Source organism: Indicator indicator, chromosome 1 (genome assembly GCF_027791375.1).
Source record: "Indicator indicator isolate 239-I01 chromosome 1, UM_Iind_1.1, whole genome shotgun sequence".
NCBI lineage: Eukaryota > Metazoa > Chordata > Aves > Piciformes > Indicatoridae > Indicator > Indicator indicator.
In genome coordinates this window covers 12,688,133-12,707,010 of record NC_072010.1, presented here as the reverse complement: position 1 = coordinate 12,707,010, position 18,878 = coordinate 12,688,133, and the positions used below count along the sequence as shown (strand labels likewise).

General features: G+C 37.8%; 1 protein-coding gene across 1 annotated transcript; it reads left to right on the top strand.

Moving 5' to 3' along the window:
* Positions 1-400: 400 nt before the first annotated feature.
* On the top strand, positions 401-15,438 carry CCDC82 (coiled-coil domain containing 82). The gene is made up of 7 exons (XM_054389847.1): positions 401-937; positions 1,549-1,762; positions 2,919-3,011; positions 5,523-5,647; positions 6,432-6,602; positions 14,624-14,809; positions 15,364-15,438. The coding sequence occupies exons 1-7, from the start codon at positions 401-403 to the stop codon at positions 15,427-15,429; spliced, it is 1,392 nt and encodes a 463-aa protein (XP_054245822.1). The 3' UTR covers positions 15,430-15,438.
* Positions 15,439-18,878: the final 3,440 nt, after the last annotated feature.

Here is an 18,878-nt window from a genome sequence, read left to right as displayed (position 1 = left end):
CTGCTGCTGCTCCAGACCGAGCGACGTACCTCCTGAGGAGCAGGGAAGCTCAGTGTCTCAGTCGTGAGTGGGATCAGTAGCTGAACTTAGGACCTGAGTTTTTTCAGTCAATTCATGTGTGGCCAGTTCTGCTCTCCTACAATTTTTGAGTAGAGTATATTCTCTTCAGAAGCTACGGCTCATGCATAGTTTTGTTTGGTGATGATTTAGGCATGTGTCTCTTAATAATATTGTTAAGCCATGCATATGTAACAACACTTATCACATTATGCCATTCAAGAAAAAAAGAGCATGCATATGTAACAACAACATATGCATGCTCTTTTTTTCTTGAATGGCATAATGTGATAAGTGTTTTGTCTTAACAATTTGTATTTTGATGTGTTGTCACAGCCTTACAATGGAGATAAAAGCAGCTGTCAGAAGATATGAAACAAGAAATAAGACAGCTGGAGCAGATCCGTCGTCATCCAAATCTCGAGTTGATTGGAGGCGTACCAAAAGGGAGCTCATACTACTTGACAGCAATGACGAATGCTCAGATACCTCTGAGGAAGAAGAACCTACCACATCAGAAGATGAAGTAGACGAAAAAGATGAAACTGTTGTGAAAAACCTTTCGGATCAGGAAGAGAAAAGCCACGGTGGGGAAGTCACAGAAGATGGTGAGGACGAATGTATCGTGCCTGGGAAGCGTAAAAGGTTAAGCTCCTCTGTCCTGTATGACAGCGATGAAAGTGAGGACAGTGATATACTTGTTAGAAAAGTTTTTGCTAAGCGTCGCTGTATAATGGATGAAGATGATGGTTCTGAAGAACAGCAGCCTGATAAAACAGAAAATACTTCTACTAGTAGGAAACAGAATGTGTTTGCCAAATTGAAAGAACTTGCAAGACAAAGAGCAACTCGGAGATCCTGCAGCACTGAAAATTGTGAGGTCTGGATTTTACCTTTGAAATTCAAGTGGAGAAAATAACGAATGTAGGGGAAGGTGAAGACTAGTTACATAACTCAGTGTAATCTTATTTATATCTTGGTTTGAGTTTTATTAATGACGGCAGTTCTGTCACATTCAACAGTTGATACATTAACTAGATAGGAATACTGACTGCCAAAACTTTTATATTCGTATAAGTTTAGTCACTGAGGGTTTAAGAATTTTCTTTCATTTGTTCTTTCAGGCATTCTGTTGACTAAGCATCATGTATCTGTCTAGTCAGAAAGGAAAACTTCTTTATAATTCCTTTTTTTCTATAAAGAATAGACTCATAAAAGGACTAAAATAACTTTTATCAGGAAACAAAATAACTGCTGAAGTATCTTAGAGATCTCAGAGTAGCTTAATTCTTAACAACTAGACTGAAGAGAGGTACATGGAGGTGGCTGTCATCTAGTCAGAATGATGTATTTTTTTTTAATTTATTATTTCTTGCTAGTTGAACAAATGGTGTTATTAGGAGGGCAGAAATCTACCCATTATATGCAGTATTTTATAAGTGCAAATAGCGAAAATTCTTGTGATTGAAATACTTTTTAAATTTTAATTAGGATTCTAATGATGAAGCAGAAGAGGAAACACTTTGTCACTTGCCTCACACACCAACAGAAAGTGATGAAACTGACAGTGACAGCATGAAAGATTTTATAGTAGAGGAAGATGATGATGACAACATAGAGCATGTACAGAGTGAAAACCAGCCACAACAGAAGGAACTACCAAATACATCAAATAGCGAGTTGCTGGCACACTATTTGCCACACTGTAAGATCAAATTTAGTGACAGTTCTATATGTATAACTTGCTGGTGGTGCTATAATAAATATTTATGGTCTGTAAGTAAAAATACTGTGTAATTGGAAATTATATTTTAAAAGCAGATTCTTAGAAGGCTTCAGTTTATTGTGAAAGTACCCTGATTTCCACAGTAAACTTTTACAGCCATCCTGTATGTTGTTGGAAGGAGGATAAAATTTTGGGGAAAGAAGGGAAACCCTCTTGCAAAGATTATTTTTTTTTTTTAAGGTGGTCTGATTTAGAATGAAATAGGCTACCTATGGTACAGTCATTCCTGGGGAAACCTAAAAGCATTATTCTTCATCTTGTGATACATGCTAAGAGTAGACATGTTAATTCTGGCCAAGTTTTGTTCTGGACAGTGACATAAAATTCTTACCATGAGATTTGGATTTCTCAATGTATTTTCATTCCATGGTGGTGAGACTTGGGTGCACAAGTCTGCAGGGTCCCTGAATCCAGTATGCAATTTCAGCTGGTCTGCACTGAGTGAGAAAACTTTTCAAGCTGATTGTTTGTGAAAACTGTTATCTGGAAGGAACAGAGAGATTTGAAACAGAATTTATGCTGGTTATCATCTTACATATGTTGTTGTTCAGACTAGACAGTTGGTGCTAGTGTAGAAGGTCAAGACCGTTTGTGGTATTTCTTCCCCAGTAAAAATCTGTCCAGAAATGTGTGTATTTGAAAGTAGAAAAAAAAAAAAAGAAAAAGGAAAAAAAGGAAACATTAAAAACTGAGACAAACCAAAACAACCTAAACAAAACAAAAAATCCCATAAGCTTGGCCTTCTCTGGTTTGCACTATTTCCTGCTATTCATAGAACAAATTATTCTTTTAGTGTTTGTAGCTTTTTCTGTGGGTTCTTCTTGGTGAAAGGACAAGTGACTTTAGGATGCTAAAATTCATTCAGATCATGAGGCTGAGAAACACTGTTTAAAGGCAAGGTCTGATGGGTATGGATATTTTACATTGCAATTAATTTAAAATCCATGTTTAAGTGGTTTTAAAATTCTAAATTTACAATAATGGGAAAAAAAAGTTCCTTTTTACAGTGCTTTTAACATTGCTTACAACTTATTTATTTCTTTAGTAGATTATGGTTCTATTGCTTTCTTCCCAGTGTCTCGCTGCAGTCATTATGTACACTTCCAAAGAATAGTAAGGGCTTTCCTCATAAATGCAATTGATGACACTTTTCTGAGCTCACTATATGGTAAGTAAATTACATTAAATAATATAATAATGTATTCAAATTTTTACAAAACCATTTGTCCTAGGGAAAAATGTCTCCTGATTAGAATATGGGACTGTTGAGTGCTGAGATCTGTTCTTGGTTTTGCTGCTCTGTAGCATTTTGAATGGGGAAAAAAAAAAAAGGCAATCTGTCTGAAAAGGATGGAGTAGTCTTGGAGAAATGTGTAGTCTTAATTCTTTTAAACCTAGAAAACATTCTAAGATTTAGGAAGGTGTTTCTTTGTTACTGATCAGTGAAATTAATTTCAGAGTGGATCTCTCCATGAAAACATTTTAAAATTCCCTGATTTGTCAAAGTGGTATCTGCTTTGTAGGTTTTCCTGAGGAATTTGATAGATAATAATTTTAGATGTGGAATTACACCACATCTGATTACATTTTTCTTTTTTCTTTTTTTGTTTTGTTATATTTTATGCTTTCAGATGAATTTCAACTGCAGTCAGTATTTCTTGTCTCATTATTTCTGGGGAAGTACTCTTTGGCATTTGGTGTAATGGGGCTGATTGGCAACTTCAGTTGTAGTTTCAGAAACACTGAAAATGGGATTAATGAGAGGACTGTCAGTGGCAGGTTGTGGAAGGAGTCAGCAAAGTGCCAAAGAGAGGAAGTTTTGGTGTCATCAGGAGCTAAGAGAAAATGGAGAAACTGAGTTAGACCACAGGCTTCAGAATAAAGTATTTTTGGAGCAACAAATGCCTTTCATCTATGGCTGATAGTTCTTTCAGGTGTTTTGTTTTGTTTTATCAAGTGTAAATAAGCTTATGAAAAGCGGTAAGTAAACTTTGGCAGGTTGTAATAGCTTCCTTCTATTTCAAAATGTATCTGCTCTGCAAAGCTAACAACTTAGTGCCAATGCTGGAAGTAGATCAGCTATGCAGGTGACTTGGAGGCTGTATTCTGTCTTTCTGAAGAACATTCTATCGTATGGATGTAGACTAGTATTACAAAGGTACATATTTTTAGAACAGAATGCATTTTTCTGAGTTAATGGGATTGAATCTTTGTGAATTAGTGCGAATTGTGTGAATTGAGCAGCTACTTGAATATTAGAGTTCAGACTTGCTTTTTCTTGTGAGGGTTTTTCTATGGTCTAGCACAGCCACTTCAAGCTTTTAGTATAGCTGTATATGGAAAACCAATTAATTATAATTACAGTGGCTATGATGATAATTAACTGATTTTATATAGAAAACTAGATACCCAGTGAGCTTCCTCAGTTGTGTTTCTTTGATAGCAGCATTGCTAAAAGACTAGGGAAGAGAGTTCAGTTGATTTGCACATCTGTATGTGTGAAGCTCAGTAGAGTGTGAATTGGCTTGCACCTATGAAAGTCCTGTTTAATTCCTGGAGTTCAGCACATATTTGAGTGTCTAATGGTTTAACCCCCCCCACTGGCAACTAAGCACCGCACAGTTGCTCCACTTGCTCCTCCCTGCTGTGGTGGGATGGGGAGGAGCATCGGGGAAAAAAAACCCTCATAGATTGAAATAAAAACAGTTTAATAGTTTAAATAACATAATAATAATAAAACCCAGGAAAAGTGATGCGCAGTGCAATTGCTCACCACCCACTAACCAATGCTCAGCTAGTCCCTCAGCAGTGATTGGACCCTCCCAGCCAACTCCTCCCAGCATGATTTCTAGGGTATGGTATATCCCTTTGGCTAGTTTGAGTCAGCTGTCCTGGTCATACTCCTTTCCAGCTTCTTGTGCACCTGGCATAGTATGGGAAAATTAAAAAAATCCTTGACTTAGGTTAAGCGCTGCTCATCAACAACTAAAACATAAGTGTGTTACCCACATTACTCTCATACCAAATCCAAAACACTGTACTACCTACCAGGAAGAAAATTCACTTTATCTCAGCTGAAACCAGGACAAGGAGACAGTTGTGGAGTAGTGATAGTTTTACTCATCCTCATACTTGTTTGTTTATTTTGCATGAGTGAGTATTTGGAAGCACTTATGCTGCATCTGACTGTGCCACTGAAGTGTAAAGGTCTGTTTCTGTGTGTTCTTCATAAGTCATGAAGACAGTTGTCAAAATTTGCGCTGCAAAGCAAATCAGAGCAGTCCCTTTTCATGGATTGCAACCTCCTCCGTTACACGTTATGTACAGCTTACATAAACTGGACAACATTATGTCAATTCCCCCCCACCCCTTTCCATTCTTATAAATGGGATCAAATGAATGGCTGTCCGTCTGGGGAGACAGATTTTCACCTTAACCTTGATTGCAGAGTATTCATGCACCTCTCGTGATTCAGACTTTTTAAATAATTAAATATGCCAGTTTATAAAAGATAGATGGATCACTTATGGATAGCAGTAGCGAATGAATTCAGTAATAATTTATTAAAATCGTTCACACCTCTTAGTACTCAGAGGCAGAAAGTCCTTGAATATTTTATTTGAAGAAACTTGTAAAACATGGGGTGGGCAGCAAATTAATAATGACTCTCACTGAACAGATGGAACAAGACAAAAGAAGTATGCACAAGATATGTTGCTCTCACTTCATTATTTGGATGACCGCTTCATTCAGCCTCGTCTTGAGAACTTAATCTCTAGAAGTCGCTGGAAAGAGCGATACAAGGTATGTAGCTTCTTCTTCAAATTGTGAAGTGGGCTCCAAATATTTCTTTTTTTTTTTTTAACACTATAATTCCCAATAAAGGTACAGTAATTGCTATAATGATATATATTCTTGGTACTTACACGTATCAAAAGTATTTTATGTGTTTATAGCCAGAAAAATATTTAGGTAACAGAGCAGAATCTGTCCCTAGTTACCTGAATGCTCATCCTGGCAACTTTAGCAGATGGCTGGGAAACTTTTTGTCACTTGCTAAATGCTACAACCAAATTTCTTCCTCCTTTCACAAAAAGATAAACCAGTATGTTCACTGTAAATCTTACTCCACTTAAAAGAAGTCAGTAAACAGTTAGCTAGTCGTTGTATGCAAATTATTAGAATAATGTTAGTGTGACAGGTTTCGCAGTCTAATAATCACTGTATTAACCGTGTATGGGCAGCGGAGAAATACAGGGTATTTATTTGAAGCAGACCAATTGATATAGTTGATCTACCCTCACCCCTCAAAAAAAGAAAAGAGAGATGAAAGAAAATTAAGTGCCAGGATGGAGGAGCCATTCTTTAGATCTGAAGCCAAACGAAAGAACTGATAAACTAAAACTGAGTGAAATGTTAGAAAAATATTGAGAAGGTTTCTGTTTGGAACTGTGGTGAAAGTCTTAGATTTGAATCTCTGATTTCTCTTGCACTAATTTTTCTGCAAGTACAGAGTACTTAGCAGCTTATTTGAGACATCTTTCAATTCTTGGAGATTCTTTGATGGTATTTGAAATCTGTTTTTCAGGAGCGTGTGGATTGTTACCCAAATGTTCACATAGTCATGAAAAATTCAAAAATGATGTCTTGTCAGGCCTGTGAAATGAATCGCTATTGTAAGTTTAACGTGCTGCTCTCTGGAAAGCTTTATAATAGCAGAACTTTGGAAGTGGATGACTTCATGTCGGATGACAAGCAGGTAACTTCAGACAAGTACCCTGTATAATTATTACTAAGCTTTGCCTAGTGTTACAGAAGATCATACAAAGAATAGAAAACCTATCAACACATCGAATGTCCATAGTGTTAGAGTCAAGAGTTAAGCTACTGTACTTCCATTCACTCTATTATTTTTTTTTAATATGAAGACTATTATGCAGTTTGGAGGAGTATAGTCTTGGATTTACCTAGGAATTGTGAAGGAAGTTCCTAGGAAACTTAGAGATGAAACAGAGGCATTTTCCTCTGCTTCCCACCCCCATCCGTTCTCATGTGTTGGGAAAGAGTTAATGAAAAGTATATTCAAACAAAATTACTTCTGTCAAGAAAGTAAATCTGATGTTTTTCCATCACCTTTGTTTATTCCTGCATCACAATGATAGATGTGTGGTTTCCTCCCTATTTGCGCCACTTAATATTAGTACCTGAAGTAACATATGTACTTGCAGTGCAGTAAGTGTAACCAAACATAAGCTGCACTTAATGATAAAAAGGATGAATGGGCTCTAAGACATACAATAGGGTTTACTGATAACTCTTGCCCTCAAGTCAAGTTTGAGATTTGCCTCAATTTTTGTTCTCTTTGAAATCTCTGCAGTCTGAGTCTCATCTGGGTCAAGAAGAAAACTCGAGGTACATAGCATTCTACACGTCCTGCTCAGAATGCCTGTCTGTTGTAGTGCATGGGGAGGCAGTCTGAAACTGTGTTAAAGAGCTGCCAGCACACTTGAAGTTTGGCATACTAACCAAAGTTCTAATGTGAGCACTCAATCAGTTATTTCTAAAGGAGCTTTTTGTTTTGTCAGAGAACATTTAATGGAAGATTGAAAATCATAGGATGTTAGGGGTTGGAAGGGACCTTTGAAGATCATCAAGTCCAACCCTGCTGCCAGAGCAGGACCATAGAATCTTGCACAGGAACACACACAGATAGGTCTTCAAAGTCTCCAGGGAAGGAGACCCACAACCTTGTGGGCAGCCCATTCCAGTGCTCGGTGACCCTCGCAGTGAAGAAGCTCCTCTTCATGTTGAGGTGGAACCTCCTGTGCTGTAGTTTATATCCATTACCCCTTGTCCTATCACAGGGTGCAACAGAGAAGAGCCTGTCTTGACACCCAGCCCTCAGATACTTATGAACATTTATTAAATCCCCTCTGTCTTCTCTTCTCCAGACTAAAACGCCCCAGGGCTCTCAGCCTCTCCTCATAGGGCACATGCTCCAGTCCCAAATCCTAAAGTGGATGCATATTCTTAACAGAAGGAAAAATAGCAGTAAAGAAACTGCATGAGTGAGTGATGCTCTGAACATGCCTGGCATTCCTGATTTCCATCAAATACCTCAGAAATACTCCAACGTTATTTTTTTTTAATCTCAAATAGATCCTATCTCCTTATGCCAGGAGTCTGAGGCTTTAAATCAAGAAAGGCATTTGCCTCAGATTCACATATATTCTAGGTATCAGAATGCCTTTTTTCACTCAAATTGGATCACTTGAAATCCCTTTACTTTGTGTGTGCCTATAATGCCCATAAGACTTTCCCAGAAGGACTCTTACATTGATTAGCTTTTAGAAAGTAATTATAAAATTAACTTTCTGTATAATGGACAATCACCTCCACTGAATGATTGTATCTTCTATTTTGTTAAAGAATAATTTGGCACTGGGTCACTAATTCTGTGCCTACTATACCTCTAGCATTTGGAGTATCCATGTGCACTTCAGCAGTTCTAGTTTGCTCTAGTCAGAACGTTGAGTGAAATAGTGCCACTGTCACTCTGATAGCCAAAGTGCAGCCTAGTTGGAATTTATGGCTTCCTTCTTCAGACTTTTTCATATCTCCTATTTCCCATGTAGCTATTTACTCAGGACAGAGTATCTCGACATCTCAGTTGCACTGGCACTTGAAATTACAGATCTTCTTTTGAGATTTGTTACTTACTACTTCAGTATATTTTTTAGAGCCTTTTTTCTTACTGCATTATCAGAACTAATTGTCCAAACTAGAAAAAAATTTCCATTTAGGTAGCCTTGCATCTTTTTCTCAATTGTCTCTACTAGGACATTTTGGATTCAATTATATATATTTCTGGAATGAAATCAATCTTTCATAATTTTACATTCATTTTAGATGACTCAGGCAGTCAATTTTTTTATATTTCACAGCTGAGACATTCGAAGCCATTGACTCTTAGGAACCTGGCTGTTCCTGATACTTGGGGATCTTCCCTTCAAATTTACAGGTTGTTATAATTAGGTATGCATAACCCCTTCTTAAATAAGGTAATTAATGATCTCTTATCTCAAACACATGATTTGTCAAGAATAAAATATTGCTACAATTGTGTACAAAGCTGATATCCTGGTTCTGCCTTCCCTTGCAAGAGGTATAGAAGTGACTTGTGAGTATACAAAAATTTTCAAATACAGCCAAAGCTCCTCAGTATTTGCTGAAGACAAAAAAGCATCCAAACAAGTTGTATCTACAGTATATTTCGAAAAGCAGCATAATGGGATTTCTTATATAAAAATAAAGTGAAGCCCTCATCAAACTAGAAGTACACCTTACTGAAGATCAAGCCTGCTTGGATCTTTGCAAATAGAATATTCTAACTTAGAGATTTGAGGAGTGTCAGTGTGATTATCATGTCAACATATTGAGTTCTGCATGTAATTCAAAATCTAGGAAAATCTGTGCCTTTGAGTTTTTCTTTAATAGATTACAGGCCATTCAAGCAGCAGTTGTTAATACTCTGTTTTGATAAGAGTGTGTGCGCATGAGATAGTCAAGAGGGCTAGGCATTTCCATCGAGGCTTTTCCCCTAGTTTATTGCAGGAAGACAGTAAGTCCTTGGCAGTCATACCAGCACTGATAACTGCATTCCATCAGAACCCGTATGGGTCTCTAAATGTGGGTCACTAATTTAAGAATCTTCAGCTTTTCATGAGAATTGTGTGCCTTACCTAACAAGAAACAGTAAGGGAACTAGTACAAGAATTTATCTTTCAGCTTCCAAACTAACAGTGCAGATAACAGTAGTAATTATCTCACTGCTGTCCAAACATTGTCCTACATAAAGCACTGGCTACTTTTCACTTTGGAAAAAGCTTGAAATACTTTACTGAATATTGAACTAACTTGCTAGTTAATTCATGTGATTTTCAGCTTCATAGTAGAAAATGAAAGTTTTTACCCTGTGTACTCCAGCATCTGGTGAGATGCCTGCCATGTGCATACTCAATATAGCTCAGGAGCTGTAGAACAGACCAAGGAGAGCTTTTGAGCACTTTCCAGTAATTTTTGATAGTGCCTTTGTGGTGAAACAATCATGTTCTTCTGGTGACCTGTAATTTACAGCACTAAAGGTACTGTTTTCAAGTAATCTTCGAAGCTCTTCTGGCAATGCATTGATCAACTTTTCCTGCCAATTGAGAGAAAAATAGAAAGGAGGAAAAAAGAAAAAAAGGCACACAGCTATATAAAACTGGCATTTCAAGAACTTAACTGACTGAAAGAGAAGGCAGTTCATCACTGGCAGATCAGATTGAATGGAAGCACAGAGTCAGACTGTTTTCTGAAGTTTTATTTTAAATTACCTGAGAGAAGTGGATGTGGAGAGAACAAAACCAGACCTCCAACCCTCTTCTTCTGCATGAAACTTTCCTTTTCTCTCATCTCCAAAGTATTCTGCTTTGCCAGTAGAAAGAGAAGAGAAACAGCTGTTCAGTTTTGCTTAGGCTTGCAGTGCTTGTCTGTGTGTAGCTGCCAATTCTCATTCCTCCGTGGTCAGGGGGGAATCAAATAGTTCAGAGGCATAGGTGTCTCCCACACTTCTTTGCTCCTGTGTTGCCTGGATTATAAACTGTTTTCCACTCAGGCTTGGTGTTCTACTTCCATTTATTATCATGCTTAGAGGAGATGGATTCAGTCATTACATGTTGTGCTATTGTCAGGCTATGTTCCTGCATTCCATACAAAGTGATTTAACACATCTTTTTTCTGATATAGCCAGCTTGAGTAGATAAGTTAAGCATTAGAACAGAGTCACTGAGACCTGTGAGGGGAAAAAATTAGAATGAGTACAGTCCTGAGATTCTTTCCGAAGCTGCATTCTGAAATAACATTGTATTTTTAGATAATGTTTCTTGCTTTAAAAGCACAATACACAATGACATTGTATATACTTAGCCATTTTCTTCTCCATTTCTCCAATGTAGAAATGCTTTACACCTTGCACATAAAGCAGCTAAGAAACCCATTGCCACAGGGTACTTTGGAAGTGAGAAGGGTCCCAAAAGGGATTAGACAGGTTCTTGGGGAACCTTCTTTCACACTGTAGAACATAGCAGTTGGGATGATACAGACTATCTTAGTTGTTTACTGATGAAAGCTGTATGGTAATATTATGATGATTCTGGTGTTCATCATGCCTCTTATGCTAACTTCCTAATTATCTCCTGTTAGCTGTTGTCAGGGAAAGAAGTGAGCCATCAGTTTGATGTAAGGTGGTTATCTCCTATTTTACATTCCATAATGTTCCAGATGCCAAACCTCACTGCTTGGGGTACTTGAAAAGTTATGAAATGCTCTATGAAACACCACAGCTCAGTTCTTGATGGTTTCAGTATTTAAAGTGATACTTTGGAATTTTGAATTAATCAAGATTATGCATTTTTTTGGTAGGTCTTGCAGTTCAGAAGCACCTGTAGTACCAAACACAAACCTTAGCTTTTCAATTTTGGGGAGAATAGAAAATGGAGGTGTATAGAGGTACGTGTACGTGATCAGTGAAGAATTACAATATAGTAATGGGATTTTTTTTTTTTAATCTCAAGATGGTTAAAATTTCAGTTCATCACTAGCCTACTGTAGACCAGATCAAAAATTCTTTTGAGTTCATGTGTCTCTTTTGCTTTCAGTGATGTTACAGCTGCTTTTGTCAGTTGAGCTGTGTCAAGGGCTGGGCTGGCCACTAAAAAATTACTCTCTCTACCAGCCCCTCTCCCTTCCCTTTATCTAAAAGGGAATAAGGGACACTTACAGATTGGAAAACTAAAACAGCTTTAATGGAAATAACAACAATAAAATGAAATATATAAAAAATCAATATTGAGCCCATTCCCCTGGTAGCAATTAGCCACCAGCACCACTGATCCTGTGACAGAAATTCCAGACTGAACTCAGCAGCAGATGGGAACCAGATTCAGAAGCTATATTCTGGAATGGGATTCAGGAACTTGTGGATAGGGATCAAAGGCAGAATGAATAGAGCTCTCCTGGGAATTCTGGCCATTGAAGAAGAGGAAGCAAAGAAGAAAAAGAGGCCTGACCCTCAGCTTTGTATCGAATATGGCTTGTTTGGAATAGAATCCTTTGTTGATCAGTTTAGGGTCACCTGAACTTTATGATCCTCCCTGCAGGTGTGGCCTTTTACTCTGCACACCCACATAGTACACAAGATTTAACAGTGACCTTGGTCTGCATACCAACCCTCGATACTAGCTAAAAACATTAAGTGTTATCACTGCTGGAAGCAGACGCTGTCTGTGAAAACATGCCATTAACTGCAGAAAGTGCAGTGACTAAGAGGAGACTGAGCTGAAAAGTAAAATCACTGAACAGAATTTGTTCTAACTCAAACCAGGTCAAGCTGCTGGTTAATGTATTTAAGAAATTAAGTATATTCCTGTATTTTTTAAAAATACATAAATAACACACAGAAATTTAGTTCATATAATCTTTATAAGTATGCTTTTCTGTTACTTTTGTTATCAGTAGATACTGCTAGTGTACAAGGAGGTTAGTTTAGGGAACTGTTGCTTACAGTTCCCCAGACATTTGGTGATGCATTGAGAAAAGCTTCCTGACAGTGCAGGTTAAAAGCATTGATTAAAAGTTAATCTCATAATTTAAGAGTATTCCAGATACTACCAGTGGCAGCCATAAAGGGTATCACTGTTGTGGCTCAGGAGAGATTTATCTGCAACATAGAACAGTTCTGGCATTTTGATACATGTGTTGCTATTTCAGATTACACACAATTGCAGCTTGTATTACTGATGCAAAGACATTTGACTTTTAGCTGTTAGCCTGCTAGTTACTCACAAAGGTATGACAAGACATTATCAGGTGTGACCAGGGCAGTTGGACTAGATGATCTCCAGAGGTTCCTTCCAACCCCTGCAATTCTGTGATTCTGTGATGGGCCTTCTTTTTAGTAAAACTTAATCAGTTTCTCCTGTATGTATCAGAAGCTGAAGTTCTTTACACCTATATTCATTATGTGGCTGTTCAGTGTAGAAAACCTGATCTCTGAAAATCAGCCAGATGTGTATTTCTTACCTGATTGGCTTTGTCTCTATGGGTTGGAGTAGTAATTGGTGCACCTGTGGGTTCCTCTTCTGGTTTGCTGTTGTATGTACTTGAGATACTTCTCTTGTAGAAATGAAACAAAACTGACTCTTGTGAAACACAGAATGTCCTTCAATGCAGATGAAATGTGACTCTCCTTCCCCACACCTCCAAATTCATGTACTCTTAGTGAAGATTTAGGATTGCCAAAGGTTCTTGTAACCAATATATTACCTGGAATTTTCTGGTAAACACCTTCACTGCTTAAATTCTGAGTTCATGATAAGTGCAAATATTTGCTGTATTTCATGATAGTGCTGACAGATGATAATGAATCTGTTCTAATCCAAGCTCTGATTATGTGTTTACCAATTGTTTATCTATAAATACTGCTGTAAAGAAGCCTCTTTAAATATGACAGTTAGGACTTTTCTGCATGGAAATTTGGAAGTAAAATTTATTATAAGTGGGAGATGCAGAGGCATTGATTTCTACAGTCCTGTGGCCTAGCTGTACCACTCAGACAATTGCAGAGTAATTGCAGAGTAACATTTGGACTGTATAAAGCCTTGGGTTTAGGTTTTAGTTTTATGAAATCAAGTGTCTATATATATTTATTAACTACGGTTTCTAGGCATATATCTGTTTGTATTCATGTCTATTTCTTGAAGAAATATTTAAAGTTACTCAGTCTACAAAATATTAGAACTGATATTTCATGTCTCTAGGAAAGTACTTCATATTAAGCAAAAGCAATCATAATTTCTTTTCCTCTGCTTTCACAATATGATGGCTGTCTAAAAATGTTAGTCATTTTGTAACAAAGTTCCACCAGGAGATAGGAATGATCCTACCAATTGTAAACATACTTGTGTTTGCAAACAAGCAGTATTGATAAGCTGCCATTGCACCTGGCTGCCTGCTGAATCAAAAAATACAGATCACAGGATGGTAGGTGTTGGAAGGGACCTCCAAAGATCATTGAGTACAACCTGCCTGCCAGAGTAGGACCATAGAATCTAGTGCAGGTCACACAGGAATGCATCAAGATGGGTCTTGAAAGTCTCCGGAGAAGGAGACTCCACAACCTCTTTGGGCACCCTGTTCCAGTGACTCTCATAGTGAAGAAGTTCCTCCTCATGTTGAGGTGGAACCTCCTGTGCTGTAGTTTATATTCATTGCCCCTTGTCCTATCACAGGGTACAAGGGAGAAGAGTCTGTCCCCTCCCTCTTGACACCCAGCCCTCAGATATTTATAAATATTTATTAAATGCCCTCTCAGTCTTTTCTTCACCAGACTAAACAGCCCCCAGTCTCTCAGCCTCTCTCCCCAGGACACATGCTCCAGTCCCTTAATCATCCTGGTAGCTCTCTGTTGGACTCTCTCAAGTAGATCCCTGTCCCTCTTGAACTTGGGAGCCCAAAACTGGACACAATACTCCAGGTGAGGTCTCACCAGGGCAGAGTGGCTGTGGCTGTGAAAACTATTGTGGTGTTGTGCTGGTTTTATGCATGTAGGGTCGTTCTGTTTATTTCATTATTCAAAAACTCTTCCTAGACTCACTAACCAAACAGACTGACAGCTATTCTTTGTAGTGTCAAGGCAATCACAATTCTCTCAGAGAGAATGATTTGTTGGTTTTGGCTTAGGTTCTGAAGGTTGGAAAGGTGTGTGCAGATCGTACAAGAGTTTATCATAATTTGAAGCACTTCAAATACAAGTTGTATACGGATTGCAGCTCCATTGCTGAGCTGGATGGTGTTGTGGATGAGCCAGTCAAAGACACAGTGGATCGGCTGTTCAGCCACTTGGAAGAACGTGGGTGGATTCGGAAGGTACTACTGAGCTATTTGATGTATCCATTTCCATAATGTCTGTCCATAAAACGTCTGATTTAATTGATCAGCTCTGAATTACTGGGCTTCAGTGTAATATAACTCAATTTAACCATTCATCCACTTCTGCTGAACCAGTCTCTCAAACAGTGGTTTGCTGCTGTGTTCACACAGAGTTTGAGTCAGTGTTTGACATGAAGCTTTTTGACAGCTGTGTGATCTCTGGGCTGTGGTGGGCAGGCTCTGTTTCATGTGAAAGCAGCAACAAAACAAACCAAAGCTGTAATTTGGGAAGATTGGAAACACCTACATGTGGCACAGCAAGATTATTTTATTCTTCTATTTACACTGAAGTACTTTGAATTATTCAGAAACAATTTATAAACATTTTTAAGACAAATTCTACAAATGTATTTAGCAAGCTTTCAGATTTCATTGTTTCTGAATCATTACAGACATTCTTGTTAATATACTGAAGGAAAAAAAAAAGCAGTCTTTGTGTAATTCAGTTACTGAACATTGATAAAATAATACAGGCTTTATTTTATTTGCAGAGATATGGTGATCTTGAAGACTACATGAATGATGCAGACAACTTCCAAGAAGAGAAAATGGATTAAGTGGTCATATGGCTCTTTAAAAGATATATTGTAAAACTCAAATGACCTGCTTTATATACATGCACTTTATGTCTGCTTAGTCTTCATGTTTCTTTTTAGGTTGTGTTAAATCCATATACTTTAAACTACAGTTTGAGAATGTGCTGTATTTTTTTTCTCATTTGTGTCAATAATAATCCAAAGTTTTACCAAATTAGTCCCTCCAGTCTTCCTGCTCAGAAAAGTAACATCTCAGTATCTGTTTACTTGAGAAATAAAACTTCCACTTCCTGCATCACAGGGAAGGTAGGAGATGCCGAGGCCTTTTGCAGTAGGTATTTTTGGAGAGGTTCTTGTTACACAAGAACGTATGACTTTCATCTTACCCTCCTTGTTGCTGATTATGTGCAAGTCCAGCTGTTTAGAATCATAGTTAAATAAACAGTACCAACGCAAAGATCTACATTGCCTCTGAGGAACCAGTATAGACAGTTGCAAGGCAGCAGAGGAAGTACTCTGCAGTCTTGACTGCATTTGCAGTACTCTCTTAGAGAGTAGGTCGATGAGTCACATTACAGGCATCACACAGAATGAGTCCAGCTTAGCTACCTAAATGAATGCTTGCTATCTCTGATAAGCAGCTGGGACAATTTACTGAGATTTTAAACATCAAATTAAGTTGTGCAGACATAATGGCCACAACTTGCAGTAGCTAAAAAACAGATAAATGTGGCCAGGCAAGATAAGCAAGATTTCTTACAGTGTAATTTAACAGTTACTTTACTCTTACTCAGAATCATGCATGGCTTACCTGAATTGCATGAAGCCCAAATCAGTTTTTTGGGGGAGGGGAGTAAATTTTGAGGAGTTAGAAAGGTAAAGTAGCATCTCCATTCTGAAAATTTGGATATGACCCAGCAATGTGCACTTGCAGCCCAAAAAGCCTATTGTATCCTGGTCTACATCAAACAAAACATGGCCAGCAAGTTGAAGGTGGTGATTCTCCCAGTCTACTCTGCTCTTGTGAGATTGCATGTGGAGTACTGTGTCCAGCTCTGGAGTTCTGAGTGTAGGAAAGACACGGACCTGTTGGAGCAGGTCCAGAGGAAAGCTACAAAAATTGTCAGAGGGCTGGAACACCTCTGCTGTGAAGAAAGGCTGAGAGAGTTGGAGTTGTTTAGCCTAGAGAAGGCTCGCTCTGAGGAGACCTTTCAGTACTTAAAGGGAGCCTATAAGAAAGATGGAGACACTTTTTTACAAGGGCATGTAGTGATAGGACAAGTAACAGCTTCAAACTGAAAGATGGTAGGTATAGATAGATATAAGTAAGAAATTTTTATAACGAGGGTGGTTATGGCACAGGTTGCCCAGGGAAGTTGTGAGTGCCCCATCCTTGGAGGTGTTAAAGGTCAGATTGGGCAGGGCTGAGAGCATCATGATCTAGTGGAAGGCATGCCTGGCCATGATGACTTTTAAAAGTCTCTTCCAGCCCAAACCATTCTATGATTCTGTCCCTGTACTTTGTCCTGCATATAAAATTAATTAGATGTAGCCTAAGACAAGATACAGGGTGCAAGGTTTTGAATCCAGTTAGGAACTGCTTCTGCATCCTGCTCTATGCACATCCTCTTTATCAGTCTTCTGTGGCTGAACAAGATAACCAAAAGGAAGATGTTAACACTCTAGATTCTTTTAAAAAGTTGCTCTCTCAGAAACAAAAGTAACAAAACCTTATTTCTCATGGATTTGTCCATAAGAAATGCCTGCAGTCATTATGCCACTCTACTGGGAACTGACATGCTGACTGGCTGGGCAGCTGCTGCCAGGTGCATCACTTAATGGTGAACATCTGTTGGCTTTTTTCCTTAGGGACAGCACCTTAGATTCATCATTCACTTCATTGTAAGAAATGAAGTGCTTTTTTTAAGAGGTTGAAATTCAGCAGTGATTTAGGTGCTGTTAAAGTAAGCTAATACCAGCAGTTCTCCCTTTTACCATATACAGATACAAGATTTACAAACCAACATGAAAAATCCCAGTAAACAGGTCAAGATTTACTCTCAAGTAAACTGGCCTTGAAAATATTATTTCCAAATCTTAACTGTGAGTTAAATATGTAAATATCCTGAGATTTGATATACCTCTTTTCCTGGTTATTAAAGCTGAAGGAAATCTCTATTCTTTTTCATCTTCATCCCTGTTCTCATAGTATTGGTGGGAACACACTCATCAACCTAAAAGTACTCAGGAATCCATCTCATACATCCCTTTTAGAAAAAATAATGCCTCTTGATGCCCCACCTCTTTCTGTTAACAAAATCTCTGTACACTTTTTTTGGCTTCTCCATAAAAGTCAAAACAACTCTTACGTTTTGTGTAACTTTATCCTTACAGAGGAAAACCATTCTGAAATAAATTCATTTTGTACCACATGATGGAGTATGCCCTCTCAGAGCCTTCCTGACTGGTCTTAATTTCTGCTACTTTCTGAATTTTCTGAAAACATGTTAGACTCTGATTTGGGTTTTCTGTTTGGTTTTTTTTGCTATCAAAATTAATTATTTTCTCACTTTGCCATATTTTAATTGCTCACCTACCAAGATAAAAATAAATTTGGGAAACTTTGGCTTGCTGATTACTGGTAATATTGCACAAATACATACATTTTGATCTAAAATTAAAATTGACAAGGTGTTCCCATGATTAGTTGTACTTTTTTTTTTTTATATATATATATATATATATATATATATCTCAGATCATGTTTCTCACCTCTTCATTCACCTAGGAAGTTTGAGCTATCTATTTTCTTACTCCTGCAGGCATTTTTACCACATCTATGTTTTTCTGTCTCTAACAGGGATACAGAAGTGTCCTGTTAGACTTTCATGGAAGAAAGTGCCTCCATAGATTTACTAATCTTGTCTATGGCATCACCAGCTGGACTAAGAAAATGCCTAGAACTGGTACCACCATTTTCTATTTCAGCAGAAAACTGATACCTGATTTGGCTTGGCAGGAGTTGACATAATGTTTGTGTGTGTATAGTCTCTACTAAACTTAGATATTTCCCTAAGAGAGTGGAAGAAGTGATAATATTTTTGTGGCTGTTTTATCTGAAGAGTTTCTAAATGAGAATTTGAAGCATCATTACATCCTGTTTACATTTATCTTCACAGGAAATGAAAAGATCTTTTAGAAGAGCTGTGTATGTTAAAATTTAGATCAAATTTTCCAGGACCACTTATAAATGCTAGTACTTGCCCAGCATGAAGTACAGACACAACTCTTACCACCTGAGACCTTCTATATATAGAAATACTTAGTAAGAAAATTTCTAGCAGAAAAAAAAAGTGCAAATATCTATAATGATGGGAGCAGTCAGAAATCCAACCAGTCTTTCATCCTTCCTTTTCCACATTAGAGAATTGGAGTGGAGTTAGGGGATGAGAGAATATTATGTTTGCTCT

Coding starts and splice junctions, on each gene's coding strand:
- CCDC82 (XM_054389847.1), top strand. CDS start 401: ATGGAGATAAAAGCAGCTGTCAGAAGATATGAAACAAGAAATAAGACA. Junction 1,763..2,918: donor GGCACACTATTTGCCACACT/GTAAGATCAAAT, acceptor CTTTCTTCCCAG/TGTCTCGCTGCAGTCATTAT. Junction 6,603..14,623: donor TCATGTCGGATGACAAGCAG/GTAACTTCAGAC, acceptor GTTTTGGCTTAG/GTTCTGAAGGTTGGAAAGGT.